General features: G+C 41.9%; 2 protein-coding genes across 4 annotated transcripts in view; one reads left to right on the plus strand and one right to left on the minus strand.

The window, feature by feature from the left end:
- Nucleotides 1-5,718, plus strand: part of LOC141100194 (uncharacterized) — a 65,789-nt gene extending 60,071 nt beyond the window's left edge. For both annotated transcript variants that reach the window (XM_073588515.1, XM_073588516.1), the window contains exon 7: nt 4,710-5,718. In XM_073588515.1, coding sequence (XP_073444616.1) covers nt 4,710-5,698 — 989 coding nt within the window. In that variant the 3' untranslated portion in view covers nt 5,699-5,718. The remainder of the gene's footprint in view (nt 1-4,709) is intronic.
- Nucleotides 5,719-21,831: 16,113 nt separating this feature from the next.
- LOC141100196 (oocyte zinc finger protein XlCOF8.4-like) overlaps nt 21,832-27,962 on the minus strand; it is a 57,320-nt gene continuing 51,189 nt past the window's right edge. For both annotated transcript variants that reach the window (XM_073588519.1, XM_073588520.1), the window contains exons 5-6: nt 25,366-25,477; nt 21,832-24,767 (exon numbers count right to left, since the gene is read on the minus strand). In XM_073588519.1, coding sequence (XP_073444620.1) covers nt 23,899-24,767; nt 25,366-25,477 — 981 coding nt within the window. In that variant the 3' untranslated portion in view covers nt 21,832-23,898. The remainder of the gene's footprint in view (nt 24,768-25,365; nt 25,478-27,962) is intronic.

Raw genomic sequence — 27,962 nt, forward strand, 5'->3', positions numbered from 1 at the left:
GAGTAGCTTAATGAGGGCCAAGAACTTAGGGCCAAACCCCATTCTTTCTAAAATCTTCCAAAGATAACTCCACTCAACCGTATCAAAGGCCTTAGCTGCGTCGAGAGATAGCACCCCCCTGGCCCCCCCCCGGCCTCAGGAGAACTTAACTGCATATTGAGGAACAACCGATGCAAATTAATGGCAGTAGACTTCCCCGGCATGAACCCCTACTGATCCTCATGAATGAGCCCAGCCTTAGCCAGTCTGACCGAGAGAACTTTGGCAAGAATTTTAACATCCGTCTGGAGTAGAGAAATGGGCCTGTAAGATTCAGGATGGAGGGGATTCTTACCCTGCTTAAGGATGACCACTATAATAGCCTCTAGCATGGATGGAGGGAGCTGACCCGTATCACTTGCAGATTGAAAGACTTTTAGCAGCAGAGGTAGTAAAACACTACTGAAGCATTTGTAAAATTCACCAGGGATACCGTCCGACCCTGGGGCCTTCTCATTTGGAAACCCTGAAAGCGCATATTCCAGCTCCTCATTCGTCAGGGGCCTATCCAACTCCTCAACTGCCGATAGAAAGTTTAGGAAGTTTTATCTTAGACAGATATGTGCCCATTTCTCCCTCGCAAGGCGGGGCCTTCGAAGCATACAGTTCAGAATAGTACTTTTTAAACTCTGCTGAGATGTCCTTATTATCTGTGATAGTTACCACCCTCTGTATTATGTAAACTCAATATATGGGCCAAGCCCTCCTGTGCCTTAATAAGAGAAGACAATAGGTGTCCTGTACTTTCTCCCGCCTCAAAGAACTTCTGCTTATAGAAAAAACGTTTATGCTCACCTTTGTCAAGTAAATGGTCCGAGTATACTTTCTGAGCCTCCTTCCACTGCCTCCTACTGGAGTCTGATGGTGTATTAGTAAATTCAAGTTCATGTTTATCTACCTCTTCACGAAGGAAGGATGTCAACCTTCTGGATTTGGACTTAAATTGGTACATTTCTTTTGAAAGAACCCCTCTACAAAAATCCTTAAGAGCATCCCAGACAATGTTTAGCGGGGCGGTGTCAATATTATAATGTAGATATTCCTTAATACACCCTTCTATAGTATTCCCATTAATCAGAAGAAGCCAATTTGGGTTTAGCCGCCATGGGGCCCAACTCCTCTCTCCGTCAGCTCCCCATCTCAGCTGCACTCTAATGGGTGAGTGGTCCGAAACACTTCTTAAGTATTCGACCTCGGCCACCAGAGTCTGCATCGAATCAGAACCTATCGCCAAGTCAATTCTTGACAATGTGTGGTGGGATGAGGAGTAACAGGAATAGACTTAAAGTTTAGGATTTTTTAACCGCCAAATATCATGAAGACCCAACTCAGTAAGTGCAGCAGCCATTTTTGCGGGGGGGGGGGATCTCTGATATATTACCTGAGTGGAATTTATCCCAGAAGGGATGGAGGTAGTTGTTAAAGTCCCCTGTTATGATTGAGTCACCGTGGAGGAAAAAACAAAACACAAGCTCAGCCCAGAAAAACAGAGAGGTTGGAAACTAGCGGATTGCAGACCCCTAATCCTATCACACAACTAGCAGTAGCTGTGGAGTGTTCCTACGGTGATCCTAGACACCTCGTCACAGCCGGAGATCTACATAAGCCTAAAGAGAGAAAAAGGAAAAACTGACTGCCCCAGAGCAGACCCCAAAGCAATAGGCAGCCCCCAACATATAATGACGGTGAAGCAAGATGAAAACACTAACACAGATAGAAAGATAGGTTGCGCAAACGATGGGGCCCAAGCTAACTAAAAAGGACAGGATAGAAAAGCTGCTGTCTGCAATCCGAGAAAACCCTGCTAAAAAATATTACCAACACAACTGATAAGCAAAAAGGACCCTGAAGTCACTAGACTTCAAACCCTATATCAGCACTCAGAATATTCTGGAAGCAGAGCAAAAGAGAACACTGATCAAGGAAAAAGAATCCAGCACACCCCCGGCCGGGGATGGCTGAACTCCAAAAAACAAGGTAAATAAAACCAAAACTAATAAGTTCAATAGCAGAGCAAAAGCTTATCTTTGGGAAGCAGGAATCAGACTGGTCTCCAAGAATCCAGCAGAGAAATCACCAGTGACTCAGGGCGTCGACTGCCTTATATCCAGTCAGAAGTTCCCGTTACCCAGTCACCATCCACTTGATCAGGTGTTTGGTAATCAGCCTCACTACCTTCCTTCACCAGAAGAGGGAGATCCTCGGACACAAAAGATGAATGAACAGATGAGCTCACAGCAGTTCCACAACATTAGGACTGTGGCAGGAGGGTTTTTGCTAATAAAAAGAGATATTTTCCTAAGAACTTCACCAGAGTAGGGGGGTGGGATGTACAGGGCAACCAATATCATATGAATACCATAAACAGAGCAGACCAGACAAACATATCTTCCATCTGCATCAATAGAAGATCTGTCACACACAAACTGGATGGAGCGATGAATTAGAATGCTAACCCCTCGAGCATGTGTGGAATACACAGAGTGGAATGACACGCCCACCCAGGGGTTTCTAAGGGAACCGTTACACTTAGCGATGCACCAGCGATCCCGACAACGATATGGATCGCTGGTGCATCGCTAGGTGGTCGCTAGTGAGCTGCCACACAGGCAGATCTCACCAGCGACATAGCAGCGGTCAGGGATCGCTACTTACCTGTCAGACGTGGCGATCCTGGTGTCCTCCCGCCAGCATCCACGCGCTGCTCTTCGGCGCCACAGTAAATGCAGCAGGAAGTGGCCGATGAGGAATTGTCCAGGACGTTCTCTCGCGACCAACGATGAGCAGCGGAGGAGCCGGTCGGAGGTAAGTATCACATGCAGCGATATCGCTAGCAATATCGCTGCAACGTCACAAAATCGGTGACTTTACAGCGATATTGCTAGCGATATCGCAGTGTGTAACGGGGGCTTTAGTGTCTGGAGATTGTCCCTGACTAAATGTGTTTCTGTCAAGCAAACAATAGCTGGGTGATATTTATGGAGGGATGAAAAAATTGCATACCTTTTATTGGCGTTCCCCAACCCTCTTGCGTTCCAGGCCAATAGCGTCACGTTTTGAGCCATATCATATTTATGTAATTGTTTACCACAATATCCAAATTATCTAAGTTGACTATGCCTGCATAATATAACTGGAACCGGGGCCCCCTAGGGAGCATCTGTTCCATATTGAAACCCCCACACACAAACCCAAACAATATCCACACAACAAAACATTTCTCTTTAGAAGAGAGATTAGGGGCATTTAAGAAAACTAGGCCAACACCACAGTTAAGGCAATGTGTCATGCACATAGGCAGATACAAAAATTTCCACACAGGGAGACCGCCATCCGGCAGGACTAGATTGCACTCAGCCCCTCCTCAAGTTCAAGGCAACCAAAAATCTGCACGAGTTTTGGTGTGGTAGGACAATCAATTTAAGGCTATCCCGCATATCATCCAGATCCACAGCTGCAAGGATGAAAAAATCCAAGTGCAAGTGGATATCGGAGCCACCGGCTTAGCAACAGATGCTTTAGAAATTGCCACAAAAATGTGCTGAAAAACTCAGCTTGTACACGAGTATATATGGTACTCCATTCATCAGTCAGTTATATAGATGGAGGTAGCTGTATATGATGCATGATATGAGTTTGCCCCTCATTGAGGAAGCCATACGGCGAAACAGCGCTGTCGGGGTAGCCAAGGATCATAGAGCACCTGTGTTGTGGGCATTCATGTAAGTTTGATATTTGCAACATGCAACTTTGTACTATTACATACTGTACATTGTCAGGATTATTTAGAATGTGGGGTTGCCTTGTTCAGAGATATTTAATGCCAGTTAAATTATACATATTTATATGAAGTGATTTCATTGTATGACAATATATAGTGAAATTGGAGATACTTTTACTGGGCACTGAGCATATTATTTATGTATTTATTGTCTCCAATTTAACTATTTGTCTTTTGGTACTCTGACATGCTGCACTCTGATACCCTGCACTTTTTGTATACACATGTGTTGTGTTTTTGTATACATATTTATTGCGTTATTTACAACAAACTGCCCATATCATTCTTGCATATAATGTAATCAGAGATAGTTTTTGTGCACTAAGCATATTATTTATTTATTATCTCCTATGGAATTTTGTTTTGTGACATTTTGATACTTTATTATTTTTGCATGCACATACAGTATGTTGCGCTACTTTTTATGAATAACTGCTTATATTTATTGTGCCTTTTTTGCATACGTATTTTGCAGATTTGCACATTGTTAATTGTTATTCTTACACATGTCATGGTATTTGATGCTATTCTGCAAATAATTTTTTAGATACACTTACAACAATTAACATATATACAATCAGTTGTTAGAGGATTGCATGACAATTTTTCTAGGTGTAACTATTTGATTATGGCAGTTTTTGGAAATTTCCTTGTCTTGTAAATTTTTACTAATGTATGAATAAATTGTTATTTTTATTTTTGGCTCATTCCTTTCTTTTCCTACAATAATTTTATGTGTGATTTTGTAATAATATGATATAAAAAGCTTAGTCTTGCTACTTAGCAATGTTATATATGACCTATTTTAAAGAGTGCACTTCTTGTACTGCTGTAAATGTATATTTTCTTTTTTCAATTAACATGAGTTTTTGTGTATCTTTTTACCTAGAATCTGTAAGAGAAGAGAAGGACATCATACCAGACTCCGCTGGAGAATACCGCATTGCTTCAGTAATGTCCCAGCTCTACCAACTAAGGACAGACCTGTCATCTGATTTCTCCAAACATGTGGAATCGTTTTCAGACCAGCCATATGTTGATTTTTGTGACTCAGAGCAGAGTGGGAGGGAACTATATTTCTGTTCCGAATGTGAGAAATGTTTTATAACAAAGTCCAAGCTTCTCACTCACAGGAGAACTCACAGGAATGAGAAGAAGTTCTTGTGCTCTCAATGTGGGATTTATTTCTCTCAAAAAACAACCCTTGTTCAACATCAAACACTCCATACAGATGGAAATTTGTCTAGTATGATCCAGTATCCGTTAAGTCACATGGCCGAAACATCTTTTCATTGTTCTGATTGTGGCGAGGGTTTTTCAGACAGTTTAGTTCTGTTGAACCATCAGAAGAATCACTTGAGACTGAAGAGTTTTTCCTGTTCTGAGTGTGGGAAATATTTTGCACTGAAGTCAGGTCTTGCAAGGCATCAGCGAATTCACACGGGGGAGAAACCATTTCCATGTTCTGAATGCTGGAAATTCTTTGCTGTGAAATCAGATCTTGTAAAACATCAGCGGATTCACACAGGGGAGAAGCCATTTCAATGTTCTGAGTGTGGGAAACGGTTTACTCAAAAGACCCATTTTACAAAACATCAGCGAACTCACACTGGGGAGAAGCCCTATTCTTGTTCTGACTGTGGGAAATGTTTCAGCCAGAAACCTCACCTTGTAAAACATAAGAGAATTCACACAGGGGAGAAGCCATTCAGATGTTCTGAATGTGGGAGAGGTTTTACTGGTAAACAAATCCTCCTTAAACATCAGAGAGTTCATACGAGTCACTTACCATCCTTCTCTGGTAGTGACACCATTCAGTTATCCAGAACGAAGAGCTCTATGAAGCCCAAACTTTGTAATACAAGTGGTGCATCGTAAAATAAATTCAGTATTCAGTAGGCATGGTGTCACACTTTATTTCCCTTTCTCTGATTGTGGAGCAGCTAGCATCATTACTCGTGGTTATCTTTACGGTGGTTTCATGTGATTATTGTAAAATTTAATCCTGTGCTAAATAATTTATCTTTTAACTCTTTCATTGCCAAAGATGTATTAAATTTTGACTTTATATGCTCATCCATTGGTAACATATTTTTGGTGCAGCATGAAGTTTTACTTTTTAGTTTTGTGTGGGACCGCAAGGTTTGCAAAAGTATGGCCTATATACGAGCAGGGCCTGGAAAAGGTATTTTGGTGCCCTAGGCAAATTAAGCCAATGCAGCAAAATTTAACGCAACTGTGCATGTTATTTCTAAGTATACATCTTATATGATTTGAAATATTTGTAGTATAATATGATAATGTGCACAAATGGACAAAGTCAGAATTGAAGAACAAATTGGAATAGTACAAAACAACTACAAAAAGAAATCCAAAAAACTAGTGTCCAATATTGAGGAAAAAATAAGTATTTTCACAAAATAATGGCGGGAATACAAATACCAAAATGGAAAAGGGCGAAACTAGGAATCCATGTGGCACCAATATATTGCACATAAAAAATTATTACAAAATGCAGCCATATGTGATCATAAGATAAATAATTATCAAAGTTGAATATATAGACAAAAGTTGATAAAATGTCCAATTAATCAACTGATAAAGTGCCAGAGTGCAAACTACTAATCAATATTAAAATAGGCAATAAAGTGACAGATGCTAGTTAAATAGATCCTGGCTAAATATATTAGCATATAAGGTGCAAAAAAGGGGGTAATTCAACAGTGTATAAAATGTAACGCGCGTCGGGGTCGGGCGCATTCCAGGAATCCTGTATCTTGGGCACCAGGTATTGATCAGGGCTCTTTTCTAGTTATGAATTTGGATACCTTTTTGATATAGCGCTATGTATGGAGGCTTTAATTAAAGCAGCCAGTGGGCCTGTAGCATATGTATTGTACCATTTAATTAACCCTTTGCATTTGCCACTTTGGAATTTGTTATATCCTGCTTTGACTTATTTAAGCCCTATCTTTACAGTGAACGGATCAAATTATATAGATCTCAGTCTATTGATATTCTCTATTGGCACTTTATTTATTTTTGATATTTTCTCAGTCATTAGGCCTATAGTATATGAGTCTATACACATTTTATACACTGTTCAATTACCCCCTTTTTTGCACCTTATATGCTAATATATTTAGCCAGGATCTATTTAACTAGCATCTGTCACTTTATTACGTATTTTAATATTGATTAGTGGTTTGCACTCTGGCACTTTATCAGTTGATTAATTGGAGATTTTATCAACTTTTGTCTATATATTCAACTTTGATATTTATTTATCTTATGATCACATATGGCTGCATTTTGTAATAATTTTTTATGTGCAATATATTGGTGCCACATGGATTCCTAGTTTTGCCCTTTTCCATTTTGGTATTCGTATTCCTGCCATTTTATATGTAATCAATTTTGTGAATAAAATACTTATTTTTTTTCCTCAATATTGGACACTAGTTTTTTGGGTTTCTTTTCGTAGTTGAATTAAGCCAATGGCAAACTCCTTATTCTCCCCCTACACACACATACCTGTTCCAAGCAAAGTAATTGTTCAGATACTAACCCCCCTTTTACAATGGGTTAAGTAACCAGCACTGATGACCACTTTTATTATAATTATTGCCTTTTGTACCAGAAAATACCAGCAAATTAAAAAGTGGTTCACTTTATGGATGTGACTTAACAGAGTGAGACCATTTACACAACAGTGCAGCATTGGAGTCCTGGGTTCAAATCTCACCAAGAGCAACATCTGCAAGTAGTTTGCCTGTTTTCTCCATGTTTGCGTGGGTCTGTGGAATTAATGGCGTTGTAAAATAAATACCAGAGACAAAAAGCGATAGTTATTCCTGACATCCTATATATTAAATGTCAGGCCCAATGATAGTCATGGAAACTAATAACTATAATAGGGTGCGTTTGATTTCAGTTATGATGTCCAGCATTTGATGAATACCCTAATGGAAACTATACAGACCCCCATTATAGATGCATTTGTCTGATGGTTTTTGCTTTCGCCATACAATAAATACAACTTGCAACAAAACTGATGGTGGTTCTGCATAAATGTCACCAGAACTGAAATATGGTACCAGAATCACCATCAGTTCATGAATGTGTCACCAGAACCACCATCAGTATGTGAATACAACACCAGAACCACCATCAGTACATGAATACAGCATGAAGCTTACCACAGTGATCACTTGTAATGCCAAGTCAGTCCCATATACCACTGTATTGCATGAATCTACGACTTGCAGTTACGGAAATACTGGGAGGTGTTGTTACCAGTCACCATCAGACTGCGGATCATACAGGAACCACGGTGCTGATGATATGGAGTCTGTATCATCAACATTTACAGTGGCATGCAAAATTATTCATACCCCTAGCTTTTTACCTATTTTGTTACATTACAGTCTGTGTGTTAATATTTTTGTAATCTGGTGTGATGCATCAGCAGTAATTCTAAGTTGGTGAAGTGAGAAAACTAAAATTAAATTTATGGGATCAAAAAACTAAATATTGGCATGCGCACATCCATTCACCCCTTTTGCTTTGAAACTGTTAGTAACGGTGGAACGCACTAAATAAAACTAATAAAGTGCGTTCGCCGCTCGGGGTCCACCGTGCAGTAGATGATATAACCGCTGCTAAGTGGTGGCAGGAGCAATATGGCGGAAATGCGCACAGGGTTAAACGTCACCCAGGTGCGCAGAGCAATCTCAGTTAAGTCACCGAGATTCCAAATAAACACAAATACACAGACTGAGCCTGTTGAGGACACAGTACTCAGTATAAATACACACACGGTATACGGTCACAGGAGTAGCCCAAGATGGCGGCACTACGTCCGTCTAGACCTACCGTGTGTGCGGCGTCGCAGCTGCGGACGCCAAGGAGAGCTGCTACTGCAGCGCGGCGTAGGACACTGCCACTAAACGACAATGCTATGATGCAAGTGCAATGTCGGATGCTAGCAGCTGTGGATGTTACAGCAGAGGAGCGCTGGCGCTGATTCTAACTCAGTCCCTGACCACATGCGTAATATCAGAGGGAAGGGGTTTCATAATGAGTCATTCACCAGAATCATACATCCGTCTTCATACACACAGCAGCAAGCAAGTCTATATTAGCGCATGGTGGAACAGCCATGAGCGCCTTTTATAGCAGCCGGGACCTTCTGCACGCTTCCAGATCTCTGAGATGGACCAATGAGAACTGGAGCGGGACCAGAGCACATGACTCCCGTTCTCCAATGGGAGATTGTCCCATGAGCATGCTCAGTAGGAGGACAGAAGGACTTAGCTTCAGGAGAGATTTGCTGCAAGGCAATCTCCTCTGCAGTAGATAAAGAGCAGGAGACTGCAGAATGTGAGGGTCTGGATCCCTGCGGAGTAAACGCAGAAATCCGACGCCTAACAGAAACCCCTAAGAATTTTCTGGTCCAACCAATTACGCTTTGTGACAGGAAGTCCACTGGTGTGTAATCTTAAGTGTCACATGGTCTGTTAGTACATACACACATTTCTGAAAGGCCACAGAGGCTGCAACACCATTACGCAAGAGGCACCACTCACCAAACAGGACCACCTACCACAACTCTCAGCCCAGGCAAGGAGGGCATTAATCAGAGAGGCAGCAAAAAGAAACAAAAAGTAATCCTGAAGGAGCTGCAGAGTTCCCAAGCAGATACTGGAGTATCTGACCATGCGTCCACAATAAGCCATAGAGGTGGTCTTTATGGAAGTGAATTGTAAGGCTCCTTTGAGTTTGCTAAAAGACGTGGGAGTCTGTGAAATTGTGTGGAGGAAGATACTGTGGTCAGATGAGACGAAAATTTAACTTTTTGGCCGCCAAGGTAAACATGTCTGGCGCCAAACCAACACGGCTCATCACCCCAAGAGCACCATCCCCATAGTGAAACATGGAGACGGCAACAGCATGCTGTGAAAATGTATTTCAGCAGCAGGGACCGTGAAATAGTGTGAAGATGGATGGTGCGAAATACAGGGATATTCTAGAGCAGAACCTGTTTGTCAGTGATTTGAGACTGAGATGGAGGTTCACCTTCCAACAAGACAATGACACAAAGTATACTGCTACAGAAACGCTCAAGTGGTTTAAGCGGAAACGTGTAAATGTTTTGGAGTGGCCTAGCCAAAGCTCGGACCTTAATCCAATTAAGAATCTGTTGTCAAAGTTGAATATTGCTGTTTGCCAGAGGAAACCATCTAACTTGAAGGAGCTGGAGCAGTTTGCTTTGCGGAATGGGAAAAAATCCCAGTGGAAAGCTCCGAGACTTATCCAAAACGCCTTGCAGCTGCAATTGCTACACATGGAGGCTTTACAAAGTACTGACTTTAGGAGGGTGAATAGTTATTTACACTGAAGTTTTCAGTAATTTTGTCTTATTTGTTGTTTGCTTCACAATAAAAAGAATGAACATGAACTGATTCAAACCCTTCAAACTAGTGGTATTCCAGGTTGTGAGGTAGCAAAACAGGAAAAATGCCAAGAGGGGTGAAATACTTTTGTAAAGCACTGTACATCCAGGTACCATATAGGTGACATTGTCTGATAGAAGTCTCTTTTCATCTACTTCTTGTTTAAATGCCAGATTGACTTTTCACATCCACAGCTTGTCTCAGCAGACTTGCATCTTCTCCAGCACATCCCGACACATTGTCTTTAAAAATAAGTGTCAATATAATGCCATCTGCATAAAAATATCTGTCCATACTATGCCCTAAATAAGAATCCTAAGATATATGGCCCTCACACTGTCTGCTTTTATGGGCTACAATCACCACACCGTTCACTATTAGCTATAACCACCCACCACACCATCCACTCCTATGAGCCACGGCTTATACCATTGATGTCCCCTCTCCACTTTTTTCCCTTACACGCTCTATATCTCCACCCTGTCGCCCCCACCAAGCTAGCCTCTCTCCATGCTGTGCCCCCATTTCACACTGCCCCCTCTCCATCTCCATTCTGTGCTCCCTATTCACACTATGTCCTTATATGAATATACAACTGAAGTATACATCACTCTGTATGAAGACGCGGTGCCTGGATAGGATACCACTCGCTGAATAAGAAAAACATCCAGCACTCTTGAAATGGCAAGAAATTGTGGTTTTAATAGGAGTCGCAATCCAATATGAAAAAGTGACGTTTCGGTCAACAAGGCCTTCTTCAGACTTAGAACAATATAATGAACAAAAATAGGAAAAGAAAAAAGCCAAAATTACAAATTTGAACATGTGCTCCAAGAAAATTCATATATGTACACATACACGATAGTGGTAAAACTCTATTGCAAGTTGAAATATAAGAAAGGCACATAAGAACAAAATTAGTATACATAATACGTTCTGAAAAATCTTTTGTTTTCTTTTTTAGAGAATGACCAAATGGTCTATTAAGATGCATAAGGAACTTCTGAGACGCATTTTAGTGTTAAATCAACAGGACAATCCCTGACTTAATACCATGTTAGCTGTAGGGTAGTACTGAAATGGGACCACAAGAGGGAGCTATAGGATAAGTTTAGAATAAGAGCAGTATTAAATGAGAAGCCAGATGAGAGATCTATGCATTAAAAAGGGTACTGAAAATTGATAAGAGACAAATATGGTATGTCTCCATGTGGCGTATTGGCAGTGCTTTGGATGCAGCTCTGCCCAAAGTGCTGCCCCCTTTTGTATGTGTGATGATTCCGCATGTGTTCACTGAACACATGCGGAATCACCTCATCCTATACATTAGACTGTGATATTTATCTTGCGGAGACGCGCCGCATGTGCGTATACACAGGTCTGCCACCTGCGTCTTTGTACGCATAGTGGAGACCGGATTTCATAAAATCCCCTCCACTATGCTGTAACATCTGGACGCTGTGGCTGTACGCAGCGTCCAATCCGCAGCAAATACTGAACGTGGAAACATACCCTTAGACAAGGTGAAACAGGCAGAGACAGGAGCACAAAGGGGAACTTACCAAATTGCACCAGGAACACTGTAAGATAGCGCTATGTAGTAAAGGGATGTGATGGCCAGGAGAGTTGCGCTAGAGTGGCTGACTTGCCGTAGGTTATAAGTAGACAAGAGATGTGCACAATTTCCGGGGTCAGCGTGTGCAAAATGGGGATATTTCTAACATCTGGGTATCGGAGGCCGTAAGATTGTGCTGAGCAGTGATGTCACTTACTGTCGGCTGGACCGGAAGTGGTGCGCGAAGGAACGCACAGGGAGTGTGATACTGTAGGAGGGGCTGCGAGCTGTCAAAATCCAGCGCTGCCGATGTGCTGCAAATAAAGAATGACATTAGATATGGCCACAATATTGATAATCACACAAGGAAGAATAGTAGATAAAGGGGAAAATAGGAAAATTACATCTTATCTCTCTTGTAGTGTCAAAGGAAGGAGGAAAATAATAAAAGGTAATAAAAGATAATATAATGTGACAAAGTCACTGGCAAAGTGCTGGAGGGGAGCTATGTTTCGCTGAGGCTACTGACTTGAGTGATTTAAAACCCAGACGTTTTGCTCCAGCACACTGTTGAGAGGGGTTAATCAGACATTTTGTTTAAGGGCTGGGTTTCTGTGGACAACCATGGAGTGGATGGGAGGTTGTTCCACCTTATCTCCACCTCAGGGCGTGGTCTGGGCTTAAGTAGCTGGCCTCCAGAGGCATTCAGGGTTCGGTAGGCCTGGACAGTGGAGCTCCAACGCTATGTGTCCTGTTGGGGAAAGCTGAATCTTTGGATGCTGAATTGTACTGAGCAGGCAGATGCCTGCAGATGTATGGACTGTGATATACCATTTTGTTTTCCCATTTTTGGTCTAAGGGACGTGTTTATTTTTACCTCACTGTGGTTTTCTAAACTTAACCTTAGAGGGACTTAAAATATGATACACATCAAGAAAGATGATGAGTGGAAAATGGCATTTTTTACGTCCGAAGGTTTATTCGAAAATCATGTCATGCCATTTGGGTTATCCAATGCACCAAAGAAGAATATTCAGAATTGAGAGTCCTCAGTGGTTGATACCTATTAATGGCTAACTGAAAAGATGGTAATACATTGCAAGCTTTCCAGACTACTCAGGTCTCTTCATCAGGCATTGACTAATACAAAATCTGAAGAGTCACAAATTTATACACAACACAGCACAGAAAAAATGCAATAGATAAGACAAATGATGTGAAGCAGAACTATCATTATGGGAGAGGGAGAAACATAAATATTGGACCAGTTCATAGATAAGGAGTGTGAAGGTTTTATTGCCCGCTGATTGCGTCTGTCTGGTTCTGTGTTGTGATGACCCCAGAAGGTCTGAAGAGCAAATTCCTTAACTGATGTAAAAAGACATAGATCCATGTGACACATTCATTCCAGCACTGAGAGTGTCAAAAGTTGTCATAAATTTGTACACTCAGACTCTTCTGTCTCTCTGAGATGTGAAGTTACTTTTCAATACCAGTAATTTCATATCCATGGTGTTGTGATCAGGCATACAAAAATGTTTTGCCACAGGTAGATCCATTCGTTTTTCTCTTACTATGTGATGATGAGCATTCATCCTTGTTCTAAGCTTTTGCCCTGTCTCCCCCACATACAGACCCCCAGTTGGACATTTAGTACAAATAATTAAGTACACCACATTAGATGTGATGCAGCTGAAAGTACCTGGGATCTTGTAGTCCTGATGTGAGTTTGGGATCTTTATCTTGTCCGTGGTCATTATATATGGACAGGTTTTATATTTTTTCTGGTTGCAAGGAATGGTTCCTGAGCTGTTGGAGAGGACAGGGAGCTTCTGACAATGATGCTTCTTAAATTTGGGGGCTGCCTAAAGCACAGCAGTGGGGGGTCTGGAAAAATGGATTGTAATCAGGCATCTTTTTGTAGTAAAGGTTGTACTTTCCATGCAGCTCCCCTTAGCACCTCCAGATTTGGGTTGTAGGTGACCACTAGAGGCACCCGGTTATTTTCATCTTTAGCTTTGTAATATAGCAGGTGATTCCTTGATATTCTGATGGCTCTTGTAATTTGGTTTTCAATTGTTCTTGGATGGTAGCCCTGATTCAAAAAGGTCTTTCTGAGGCCACCAAGGTGTTTGTCTCTATCCGTGGGGTTGGAACATATACGATTGTATCTGATGGCTTGGCTATAGATAATAGAGTCCCTCTCCCTTTCCGATAATTACAATTCTGCTTCACATCACTTGTCTTATCTATTGCTGTTTTGTGTATAAATATGTGATTCTTCAGATGTTGTATTAGGGGTACTTCACACTAAGTGAGACCGCTAGCGAGACCGCTGATGCGTCACCGATTTTGTGACACATCAGCGATCGCGCCAGCGATCTCGCTGTGTGTGGCACGCATCAGCGACCGGCCCCCCCACCGAGTATTGCTGATCGTGCAGGAATGTCCTGGGCCATTTTTTGATCGTGGGTTATTTTTTGATCGGGAGACCAGCGATCAGGACCAGCGTGGTATCCAAGGTAAATAGCAGGTAACTAAGCACCGTGCGCTTAGTTACCCGCTGTTTACCCTGGATACCAGCTCCCAGCGCGAGCACGCTGGTATCCAGCGTACACAGCGGGTAACTAAGCCAGAGCGCGCTTAGTTACCCGCTATTTACCTTGGATATCACGCTGGTCGTGATCGCTGGTGAGTCTGCCTGTTTGAGAGCTCACCAGCGATCATGTAGCGATGCACCAGCGATCCTGACCAGGTCGCATCGTTGTCGGGATCGCTGGTGCGTCGTTTAGTGTAACGGGACCCTTAGTCTAGCCTGATGAAGAGACCTGAGTAGTCTGGAAAGCTTGCAATGTGTTACCATCTTTTCAGTTAGCCATTAAAAGGTATCAACCACTAAGGACTCTCAATTCTGAATATTCTTCTATCTACTGGCTAACACCAAAAGAATTTCAAAACTTTATGAATGATCTCTTTTCTCATTGCATAGGGAGATTTGAACATGTCCATGTAGTATGACAAAGATTGAGGGAAAATTCTGTGTTTTCCTTCTGGATATCTGCCAAGTCAGCAGTCTTCCCCATGATTGTGGAGCCTACTGAAACAGACTAAAGGACCTTAATAAATGCTTTTAGGAAGCCTTTGCAGATGTTTTTTGGTTAATTATGCTAATTTACTGAGATAATGACTTTTGGGTTTTCATTGGCTGTAAGCCATAATCATCATCATTAACAGAAAGAAACACTTGAAATAGAACCTTGCCTTTAATTATAATAAGTGTCAGTTTTGTGCCAGCATATTAGGACACATATTATATTCCACTCTTCATACATATTTTTTGGAATTTGCTATGTCAATCAATCTTGGATTTCATTTCGGGTATAGTTTTTAGGCCTTTTTTTAATCGGTCACTGGAAATTAATCTTGAACTACTTTTATCTGTTATGATCTTTGGCCTCTAAATGACTCATTTTGAATGTGGCTTTTTCCTTGTGATTTACTAACAGAGCCTTACCACCAGTGTGTGGCTCATTTTGCACATTTTGTCCCTGCAAATACTGTTGTTATATTTCATGTTTCAATAAAAATTAATTTTATGGCACATAGCTTCTCTCCTTTTCTGTAATTTGATCATTTATTGGAAGTTGCCATTTACCTAGGCAGTTCTATATTTGGATGTGTCGAATATACAGAGGTCTGCCCATCTCTAATCCTGCGTCTAGCGTGTGACTGCTGTGCGTGTGTCCTGTGTCTAGCGTGTGACTGCTGTGCGTGTGTCCTGTGTCTAGCGTGTGACTGGTGTGCGTGTGTCCTGTGTCTAGCGTGTGACTGGTGTGCGTGTGTCCTGTGTCTAGCGTGTGACTGCTGTGCGTGTGTCCTGTGTCTAGCGTGTGACTGGTGTGCGTGTGTCCTGTGTCTAGCGTGTGACTGCTGTGCGTGTGTCCTGTGTCTAGCGTGTGACTGCTGTGCGTGTGTCCTGTGTCTAGCGTGTGACTGGTGTGCGTGTGTCCTGTGTCTAGCGTGTGACTGGTGTGCGTGTGTCCTGTGTCTAGCGTGTGACTGGTGTGCGTGTGTCCTGTGTCTAGCGTGTGACTGGTGTGCGTGTGTCCTGTGTCTAGCGTGTGACTGCTGTGCGTGTGTCCTGTGTCTAGCGTGTGACTGGTGTGCGTGTGTCCTGTGTCTAGCATGTGACTGCTGTGCGTGTGTCCTGTGTCTAGCATGTGACTGCTGTGCGTGTGTCCTGTGTCTAGCGTGTGACTGCTGTGCGTGTGTCCTGTGTCTAGCGTGTGACTGGTGTGCATGTGTCATGTGTTTAGCGTGTGACTGGTGTGTATATTTTTCTATAGCAATACTGCATTTCCAATTTTTCAAAATTCCATATGTACATAATATAGCACTTAACTATTTTCTAATGCAGGTCCAATTTTCTAGATTTACCATTCTAAACAATCCAGAGAGCAGCTTTTATATTTTCTTAGTACTGGTGTGTATGTGTCCTGTGTCTAGCATGTGACTGGTGTGTATGTGTCATGTGTTTGGTGTATGTTGGACATGTCTAATTTCCGTGCTTATAAAATATAATTGTTCTCGGTAGCACTTGACTTGTTTACACAAAATAATCTTCTGCCGATAAGGATGTTTTTAAATCGAGCATAAAAATCATTGCACAAAACAAATGAGCGTTTTGCTTGTTTGTTAGGTGATTGTTTGTATAGGTATATAGTTGGAAAAAATTCCCTGAGATTATCAACTTGACAAGATGGAAGCTAAGGGATGACTCTGCAGCTAATACCCCTTACGCATGGTGGGCCCCAAGAATTATTTTCTCTGGTGAGCCCATACTACTCCAGTCCGATGCTGGCTGCAGTGATAGTTGACTTTGTGGAACTTTCTCCCATCTCCCTACTGGATCTGTGGAGCTCAGCCACAGTGATTTTGGGGTTCTTCTTTACCTCTCTCACCAAGGCTCTTCTTCCACGATTGCTCAGTTTGTCTGGACGGCCAGGTCTAGGAAGACTTCTGGTGGTCTCAAACTTCTTTCATTTAAGGATTATGGAGGCCACTGTGCTCTTAGGAACCTTGAGTACTGCAGAAATTCTTTGTAACCTTGGCTAGATGTGTGCCTTGCCACAAGTCTGTCTCTGAGCTCCTTGGCCAGTTCCTTTGACCTCATGATTCTCATTTGGTCTGACATGCACTGTGAGCTGTGAGGTCTTATATAGACAGGTGTGTGCCTTTACAAATCAAGTCCTATCAGTTTAATTAAACACAACTGGACTCCAATGAAGGAGTAGAACCATCTCACGGAGGATCACAAGGAAATGGACAGCATGTGACTTAAATATGAGTGTCTGAGCAAAGGGTCGGAATACTTATGACCATGTGATATCAGTTTGTTTGTTTTTTATAAATTTGTAAAATGTTCTACATTTCTGATTTTTTCATTCAAGATGGGGCTCAGTGTACATTAATGAGAAAAAAAATCAACTTTACCAAATGGCTGCAATGAAACAGAGTGAAAAATTTAAAGGGGTCTGAATACTTTCTGTAGCCACTGTAAGACCCCGAGTAGCCTATTTACAGTAAAACTTTAAAATTTAAATAAGAGTGGGCAACTGTGTCGAAGATTTAGGAAAAACAATGCTCACCTATGGCACATGATGTGGGAGTGTGCAAACATTGGGAACTATTGGAAGGGGGTAGTTAACTTGACAAAATCTGTGGTCGGAATCCATATATCGTTGGAACCCAGAATCTGCTTACTTGGGCTGTTGGGGGCAGAAGGGTCTGGATTCGGATTCCCCTATAACTATCTCCCCGAGTGCTGTTTCAAGCTAGAAAACTATTATCACCACACTCCCCCCTGGAAGAAGGCACAGCGCCTAAACGCGCGTTGGGGTGGCATCACAGATGCTCAGGTAATCCTGCTCTGCACTTTATGTTCTGGATTTGGCACACAGCCTCTCTGGACACTCTTTGCCCCTCTATATATTCCCTGGTCTGGATATACTTATTATCCAGATTGTACCATTGGGTTCATTATATTGCACAAATGGACTTACACTTTTCAGCAAAATTGTTTATTTTTCTCCATTCATTTATATGCCTGCTGATTTACCTGACTTCTGTGGTTCCACCCTTTTGGCTCACCACTGTCATATCCCTATTTACTCCATGATACATAATTTTACAAACCTTGTTTTCAGTAGTTTCATATTTTTTTTACTTGGTTCTTTTTTGGTGCTTTTTCTTGTATGATTTCCATGATTCTTGCAGTGAAACTGCTTTACCCATCCTTACACTTTCACACTGATCGGTGCCGTAAAAATAAAAAAATCATATTCTTTCCCCAAAAATGGTCTTTTCGCCCCCAATTTTTTATTTTCCCAAGGATAACAGGAAAAATTTGACCCCAAAAGTTGTTGTCCAATTTGTCCTGAGTACGCTGGTACCCCATATGTCGGGGGTAAACCACTGTTTGTGCGCATGGCAGACGCTTTTTATTGCAAAAAATAGTTTCTGCATGACCACATTTTGAGAGCTATAATTTTCCCATATTTTGGCCCACAGAGTCATTTGAGGTCTTGTTTTTTGCGGGACGAGTTGACGTTTTTATTGGTACATTTTCAGGCACATGACTTTTTTTTATCGCTTTGTATTCTGATTTTTGTGAGGTAGAATGAACAAAAACCAGCAATTCGTGAATTTCTTTTGGGGGGGGGCATTTATACAGTTCCGTGTGTGGTAAAATTGATAAAGGGGTTTTATTCTACGGGTTAGTACGATTACAGCGATACCTCATTTATATAATTTTTTTATGTTTTGGCGCCTTTATACAATAAAAACTATTTTATCTAAACAATATTTTCGCATCACTTTATTCTGAGAGCTATAACTTTTTATTTTTTTGACGATGACGCTGTATCACAGCTTTTTTGCGGGACGAGATGATGTTTTCAGCGGTACCATGCTTATTTATATCCGTCTTTTTGATCACGTGTTATTTCACTTTTTGTTCGGTGGTATGATGATAAAGCATTGTTTTTTTTTGCCTTGTTTTTTTTTAATGCTGTTCACTAAAGGGGTTATCTAGTGGGACAGTTTTATAGGTCGGTCGTTACGGATGCGGTGATACTAAATATGTGTACTTTTATTGTTTAGATTTTTTTAATTCAAATATTTATTTGATAGAATTAATATTGATTTTTTTAATTATTTTTCAAAATATTTTTACAATTATTTGATTTTTTTATTTAATTCTTACTTTTACACTGTGTCCCACTATGGGACACTCATTTTGTGCAGGCTGACCGCTTTGATGGCATGCAGATGAAGCAGCATCTGCAGGCTACAGCAGCTGTCAGCGCTGCACATAGTGCACACTTACCTGAGAGACTTCCAGAAGAAGCTGTCTTGTACAGCAATACTTTCCCACACACCCCTGCTGCATGTGACTGACTCTCCATTTGGGTTTGATGATGGCTCTGTTCTCTTGAGCTATTCAGGTAGCTGTTATTGGATTCACATCCTTCTTCATGAATTTTCTATCTTTTATCAGAGCTATTGATGTGCTTGTGCTCTCACTCGAATACTAGTATTTTTTGCCTCTACTTTTGAAATCCATATCATGCAATTCTAAAATAATGATTATAAGGCCTGTTTCATACCTCCGTCGGCGGCGGTCAGCTGAAATCCGCCAAAGGTTAACAGCAACTGATCCGTCTCCGTTCAGTGACGGACGGATGGCAGTGGATCCGGGGGAGAAGGCAAGCGGCGAGATTTAAAGCGACCGCAGTATGTAAATCGCACGGCGGCCGCGAGTTGGAGATCGCGTGGCGGCCTGGAACGTTGCGAGGTGGAGAATTTTAGCGGCTCCCGGGACGGCACTTCAGGGTTAAAACTGCTCCCGGTTTTCATCTTTCGGGCATGCGCAGTTAAAAATAGCGGACCATCAACAACAAAAAACGTTGCAGTGTCCATCTGGTCCGCCGCGGAGCCGCTAAAATTCTCTCGAATCCGTCAAAAAACAGACCCAACGGACGACCATCAGTCAAAATCCGCCACTAATGCAAATCAATGGGGGAAAAAAACGAATCCGCCCAAAAGTGAGCGGATCCGTTTTTTTCTAAAAACTGACGTCAAAAAACTGAAGTGTGAAAGAGGCCTTAGGCTTTTTGTCAAATGACTATACAGGTCCAGCCTTGTAGGATTGTGTATCATGAATATGTCGGGAGTATCTTTTGAAGGTGGATGCTCATACTATATGGTTATTAATATTTGTGGAGCTTTGTATTATCATCCCATACACATGCTATTACCATTGGGGGTGTGTTTGGATCATCATGCTGTATCCTGGTTTCAGATGTTTTTCATGTCTGTTTTGGGTTTTGTAATAAAAGATATTGTATATATTATATTGTATCAAGTGTGCATGCCAATTTTTGTCTGGCCTCTTTTCTTCTTGTTTTGTTTGATCCCCATATGTCAGGGGTTAAAGTGCCAGGTATCAGCTGTGAGAATCAGCTGACACCCGGCTGCGCTCCCCCCATGAGTGCAGCTGATCACCCATGACATACTATCCTGTCCATGGGCAGTAAGTCCCAGAGCACATGGATGGGATAGTATGCCCTGTCAGAAATGGGTTAAAGTTCTCTCACACGTCATCGGTAGCTGAACACAGATCTTAGGAGAAGGAGTGGTATTCCCCCTCAGAATGGTTCAGAGTAACTAAAGGAGACACCCAGTGGCTCCTGGGACTCTGCTCCCGTACCTGGCTGCTACGACACATGGCTAAAAAGGAGGGATGATTGAATTAATATAGTATCATTGATACTCTCCTGGATTCAATTAAGTTACAGCTACCAAATGTCACGTAAAAAAAATGTAATGCTGGCAAAAAAACAAGCCGAGTCCTTATATGGGTTGGTTTGTGGTAAAACAAAGATCTAAAAAAATGGACAAAAACCCTGAAAACATAGAAACCACTCATGGATTTCAACAAATGGTGTTGTATTAGAATAATAATAATAATAATAATAATAATAATAATAATAATAATAAATTTTATTTTTATAGCGCCGACATATTCCGCAGCACTTTACATTTCAGAGGGGACTTGTACAGACAATAGACATTACAGCATAACAATAATCACATACAGTAGATTATAACAAATACCAAGAGGAATGAGGGCCCTGCTCGCAAGCTTACAGTCTATGAGGAAAGAGGTAGACACGAAAGGTGGGTGGTAACAATTACCCTGATTGTATGGACCAGCCATAATGTTAAGTGTGTAACAGTACAGACACAGAGATGCATACAGCATGTGGGAACATGATGCTGGGAACCTGGTTATGGTAAAACTTTTGGCTCTGCCACACAGGGAAAACATTAGAAAATTAGAAAACATTCTGTACGTTTTTGCGCAATTTTACATCAACTTACTTGACCCTCGATTTAACTGGTCGCCCATATCCCGCTGCGGTTGATTAAAATCTGGGAAAAAACCCAGCCACCTTGAAAACAGCTGCCGAGAGCCTTATCCATACGTCCGTGTTTCACGTATGTGTTGGATCCATTTTTTTCATGGAAATAACATGTGCCAATTATAACCTTTGCTGCTATTCACATGTCCATGTTTTTTCGCAGACTATGTGTCCATGCAAAAATCACAGAGACGCCTGGTTTTTTTTTTGTTTTGTTTTTTTACAGCACGGATGAAAAGTAACAAAGTCTATGGGACTGTGAAAAACACGTTCAATACACGAATGGCACAGGTGTGTAATCTGTGAGCTGTGCTCGTTTCACAGTGCACAGGATAGAAGAAGCTTTGTAATTTATCCATATGTTAAAACACTCAGAACACTGATTAAACCCGTACCCAGAACCATTTTTTGTGTATGTCTAATGTCTGAAGGAGGTCTAAGAAATAGTCACATAAGCAAGGAAGAATAAGGCCTCAACACAACAAAAAATCTTATGAATGAAGAAAACAAACTCAATTACTTTTCAAACTGCATTCTTTATTTCTTTCTTTTCTTCCCACGTATATATATGAATGGACTGTGATAGAAAAGCCCAACGCGTTTCGATTCCAGATATAAAGAATTAAGTCTTATATACTCAACGATACATGATAGAATGTAAAGCAGGAAGGAGCAATAAAAGACTTATCCAGATAAAATAAATAGAATGTGGACAACTGTGCTCAACTTGCCGAGATATGTGATCATAACTGCTAAAAAAGGTTTAGGCTGCTGCAGACCCACGGCAATGAGAATATCCAGGATTGGATTTAATGGGTTAAATCTGTGCTGCTGGTGAAAAAGTGATGAGGAGTCAGGAATCAAGAAATGTGGTTTATCGGTCACTGTGCTTCGAAGTGTCAAACTTCTTCATAAGGACAAACCACTGCAGTTGGCTTTGGTTGGACCTGTGAATCAGTTTATCCTAAGCTTCTCGCTGGGATTCTTTCAAGTGAATGAGGACATTGATCTTTGTGACAGATCTACAATGGTGTCATTGTCATAGTGCACCATGTGAGGACATAGTCTGCGCTTACTATCTACAATAATACATTGGGGAGCATCCCTCCATCCCACTCTCTCTTTTCTTCCTAAAATTAATACTAGAAAGTCTAACAATGCGTCAAATTTATCAAATAGCAAGAGTAGCTTTAAAACCTTTCTGCCATCGGACGCAATAGTACGTCTGATGGCAGTACCCCCGCTTTGATGTGGGCCCCGGCGGGAAGCCCGCACCAAAGCCGGGACATGTCAGCTGTTTTGAACAGCTGACTTGTGCCTGCAATAGGCACAGGTGGAAACGCAATCCACCCGCGCCTATTAACTAGTCAAACTCTGACAGCGGCATTTAACGCGCGCTTCCGGCCATTGGGCCGGAAATACACACACCGCAGACCCCCATCACGGTGATCGGGGGTCATCAGTTCATCGGCATGGTTGTTGATGCAGGATTGCTAAGAGCGCCACCCTGTGGTCAGCACTCATAGCAATGCAGTAATTCTGCTACATAGAGGCAATCTGAGAATCGCCTGTATGTAGCAGAGACGATCAAGCTATGGCAGCTTCTAGCCTCCCATGGAGACTATTGAAGCATGCCAAAAGTGAAAGAAAAATAGTTTTAAAAATATATATTAAAAAAAATATGAAAGTTTAAATCACCCCCCTTTCAACCCATTCAAAATAAAATAATAACAAAAAAAATCAGACATACACATATTTGGTATCGCTGCATTCAGAATCGCCCGATCTATCAATAAAAAAAGGATTATCCTGATTGCTAAACGGCGTATTGAGTAAAAAAAATCGAAACCCCAGAATTACTCTTTTTGGTCGCTGCGACATTGCATTAAAATGCAATAACGAGCGATTAAAATATAGTATCTGCACAAAGGTGGTATCATTAAAAACATCAGCCTGTGCGCAAAAAATAAGCTCTCACCCAACCCAAGATCGCAAAAAATGGAGACGCTCCGGGTCTCGGAAAATGGCGCAATTTATTTATTCTTCTTAACAAACTTTGGAATTTTTTTCCCACCACTTATATAAAAAAGAACCTAGACATGTTTGGTGTCTATGAACTCGTAATGACTTGGAGAATCATAATGGCAGGTTAGTTTTAGCATTTAGTGAACCTGGCAAAAAAAACAAACAAAAAACAAGTGCGGGATTGCCCTTTTTTTGCAATTTCACCGCTCTTGGAATTTTTTTTCCCATTTTTGAGTACATAACATGCTAAAACCAATGATGTCATTCAAAATTACAACTCGTCCCGCAAAAAACAAGCCCTCACATGGTCATACTGACAGAAAAATAAAGAAGTTATGGCTCTGGAAAGAAAGGGAGTGAAAAATGAAAACGCAAAACTGAAAAAAGAAGGGGTTAAATATATTTTCAGATTGTCTAGTCTGTTTGCTTCTTCTAAAGTTAGACAGGATTAGTAAGTGAGCCAATGTATTCCTTATTGTTGGTGGTTCTATTCTCAAGAACATATGGCTCCTAAACCCTGACCTTTGTCATAGTATTGAGTATACTTGCTACAATGTTTCACCTTGTTTCTGTGTGAACTCTTTGATGATGTTTTACAAGACTCGATTTATGTCCAAAAAATTTCCCACAATCTAAACAAGAATATGGCTTCTCCCCCGTATGAGTTCTTTGATGACCCAAAAGCTTGGATTTTTGAGCAAAACATTTACCACAATCAGAACACTGAAAAGGCCTCTCTCCTGTGTGGATTTTAATATGATTCACAAGAACTGATTTCTGTGTAAAACATTTCCCACACTCAAAGCACGGAAATGGCTTCTCCCCAGTGTGCATCCGTTGATGGTTGACAAGATCCAAATTACATGCAAAACGCCTCCCACATTGTGAACACGGAAATGGCTTCTCCCCTGTATGAACTTTCTGATGTTTCAGGAGATCTGATTTCTGCATAAAACATTTTCCGCACTCAGAACACAAGAATGTCTTCTCTCCGGTGTGTATAACCTGATGCTTAATGAGATGAGATTTTTGAGTAAAAGATCGCCCACACTCAGAACACATAAAAGGCTTCTCCCCTGTGTGAATTCTCTGATGAGCATCAAGCATAGATTTGTGTGTAAAACATTTGCCGCATTCAGAACACGAAAATGGCTTTAAACCTGTGTGTATCCTCAGATGTCGGGACAGATTTGCACTGTTGTGAAAACACTTGCCACACTCAGCACATGGATGTATTTTCTTTCCAGTCCCTGTTTGATTTGGAAGACCATGTGAATTATCATGATCACATTGCTCACGACTGGAGGTCCCAGATGAGAGATCTGATGGTAGTCTTTGAATTTCAGGCTCTACTCTTGAGGAATCTTGAATATTCTGATTTTCCATTTTCTTAAGCTCTTTTGGTGTATTCCAACTTGTTTGTGTATCTGTTGAAAATTAAAGTACATTTTACATTTCCATGTTTTCTGTGGAGACGTATTAATGTAAATCAGATGTCCTAACCCGCCCTTCAGTAGTAGATGTTAGGCTACTTTCAGACTTGCGGTACCAGGCGCAGCGCTCGGCCGCCGCAAAGCTCCGCCCCGGCCACGCCCCCTCCGGTCAGCTCCTCCTATGGTCGCATGACGCTGCATGCGATCAGCGCACCCTATATTTAGCGTTGGGTACGCTGGCCGTGCGCTGGTATGTTTTTGCCGGCGCATGCGCCCTTTTTGCGCTGTGCCGACGTGTGCCAAACGCACCTTGTTGCATTTTTGTGCATGTGCCGGCAAAAACATACCAGCGCACGGCCAGCGTACCCAATGCTAAATATGGGGCACGCTGATCGCATGAAGCGTCATGCGACCATAGGAGGAGCTGACCGGAGGGGGCGTGGCTGGGGGTGGAGCTTAGCGGCGGCCGAGCGCTGCGCTTGTTAACGCAAGTCTGAAAGTAGCCTAAGCAGACAGGATTGGCATGTTAGACTTAGTGGATAGCTGTGGTGGATGATATGCTACACCTTTTTATTTTCAGATTATAACTCACCAGGGATGATGTTCTCAGGAATATCCTCCTCCTTACAGTGAAAATTGTCAATCAAATATGTCTCTTCGTCTTCCTCTACAACCTCAACTTTAATATGAATCAAATCTTCAGCCTAAGTCACCAAAAATATAAGAAGTCATATTACTGACAATAGTAATTTGTTTATGACTGGGCCAATTTTTGCTTTTGTACTTTCATTGTTTCCGCCCCTTTATCTAAGAGCCATAACTTACTGTTTTTATCTACATTTCCATAAGAAGGCTTGTATTTGTGGGATGTTTTGTAGTTTTAATTGACACAATTCGCTTTAGCACATAATGTACTTAAAAGTCTTAGTTACTCACCGGTTAACGGTATTTTTCGGAGTCCATGACAGCACCACCTGAGAGAGGGGATCCGCCCTTTAGGAACAGGAAACCTACAGATACAAAAGGGTGGCACCTCTCCCACGCATCAGTTGGATTACAGAGCACAAGAGGACTTCCAAGGTTAATGCATGATTTATGTACAGTATTCTTTACAATTATAACTTTTATCACCAGTGAGTATATACAAGAAAAAAGACGTGCACACCCCAATTAAACTAAAGGGAGGGAATATACGGGTGCTGTCATGGACTCCGAAAAATACCGTTAACCGGTGAGTAACTAAGACTTTATTCGGTCGTCCATGACAGCACCACCTGAGAGATTTACAGAGAGTAATATCAGTTTTAGGGAGGGACTACAGCCTGCAGCACCCTTATACCAAAAGAGAGGTCTGTGGAAGCACCTAGGTCTAGCCTATAATGACTATAAAAGGTGCTCGGAGAGGACCAAGTAGCCGCCTTACATATCTGGTCGATGGAGACTTCTGATCTTTCGGCCCAGGAGGTTGCCATTGCCCTGGTGGAATGCGCCCTCAGCTTTCCGGGTGGCGACCTGCCCTTTGATGTGTATGCTATTGCAATCGCCTCTCTAATCCATCTGGCTAGTGTATTTTTTGATGCTCTACAACCTTTTCTGGGGCCTTGATGAGAGATAAATAGGGCATTATCTTTCTTCCAGGGATCAGTGACTGACAGATATTCTATGAGGCCTCTCCTGACATCCAGGGTGTGTAGTTTCCTTTCCTTCTCATTAGTTGGATTAGGGAGGAAGGATGGCAGAACTATCTCCTGCATCCTATGGAAACTAGAAACTACCTTTGGCAAGTACGCTGGATCAGGTCTGAGTATTACCCTATCCTCTTTAAACTGTAAATAAGGAGGACACCTAGATAAGGCCTGAATATCGCTTATTCTGCGAGCTGATGTCAGAGCTACCAGGAAGGCTACCTTGAGGGACAGGATTTTTAGGGAAGCCGACGAGATAGGTTCGAATGGAGTCTCTGTCATAGCAGTGAGGACTAGGTTCAAGTCCCACGGCATAAACCTATCCTTCATTATTGGCCTGGATCTACCTGCTGCCTTAATGAATCTGCTTATCCAATAATTACCAGCAATGTTGCAGCTAAACAGAGCCCCCAAGGCTGACACTTGTACTTTAAGGGTACTGGTAGAGAGTCCCATGTCTAGACCTTTTTGTAGGAACTCTAATATCTGCATTATAGGTGCTGAATCCCCAGCGATTACTTCTGAGTTTTGAAGGAATTTTTTCCAAATCCTGACATAAATTTTTGTGGTAATGATTTTCCTACTTTTAAGAAGGGTGTTAATTAGGTCTGTGGAGAAACCCTTTTCTTCTAATAATGACCGTTCAAACTCCACGCCGTCAGATGAAGGCCAGCCACCTGAGGATGGAAGACTGGGCCCTGGGACAGGAGATCCGGGATGTCCGGCAGAACCCAAGGATCGGACACCGACATGGTCCTGAGGCATGAGAACCATGCTCTCCTGGGCCAAAACGGAGCGATAACTATCACCCTTGCTCTGTCTTTCCTGATTTTCCTCATCACTAGGGGTAGAAGAGATAGGGGAGGGAAGGCGTAGGCTAGTTTGAAGTCCCAGTTTATCAGGAAGGCATCTACCGCCAGAGGATTTTCTCTGGGATTCAGGGAGCAGAATTGTTCCAATTGAGTGTTGTCTGTGGTGGCGAATAGGTCTACCTCTGGATATCCCCACTTTTGAACAATCAGTTTGAATATGGAGGTGTTTAAAGACCATTCCCCTTGCTTTAGCCGATTGCGGCTTAAAAAGTCTGCCGTGATGTTGTCTTTTCCTTTTATATGCAATGCTGTTAAAGATAGGAAGTATTGTTCTGCTAGATGGAACAACCGTTCTGCTACCAACATCAGGGGTCTGGAACGAGTCCCGCCTTGGTGATTGATGTATGCCACGGTGACCTGATTGTCGGAGAACACTCGTACATGATGGCCCTGTAGATACACAAGGAGCTTTTTAGCCGCCTGTTCTACTGCCGTTAATTCTTTTAGGTTAGATGACATTCCTAACTGATGATGTTGCCATCGGTCCTGGACTAAAATTTCACCCATATGAGCTCCCCAACCGTAAGGACTAGCATCCGTGGTGACTATGCGGGTTACGTTATACTCCCAGGGCACCCCTTTTAATAAGTTATCCTTGTGTAACCACCACTCTAGGGACTCCCTTGTGTTAC

Source organism: Dendrobates tinctorius, unplaced genomic scaffold (assembly GCF_039654945.1).
Source record: "Dendrobates tinctorius isolate UK_male_01 unplaced genomic scaffold, ASM3965494v1 ptg000103l, whole genome shotgun sequence".
Classification (NCBI taxonomy): Eukaryota; Metazoa; Chordata; class Amphibia; order Anura; family Dendrobatidae; genus Dendrobates; species Dendrobates tinctorius.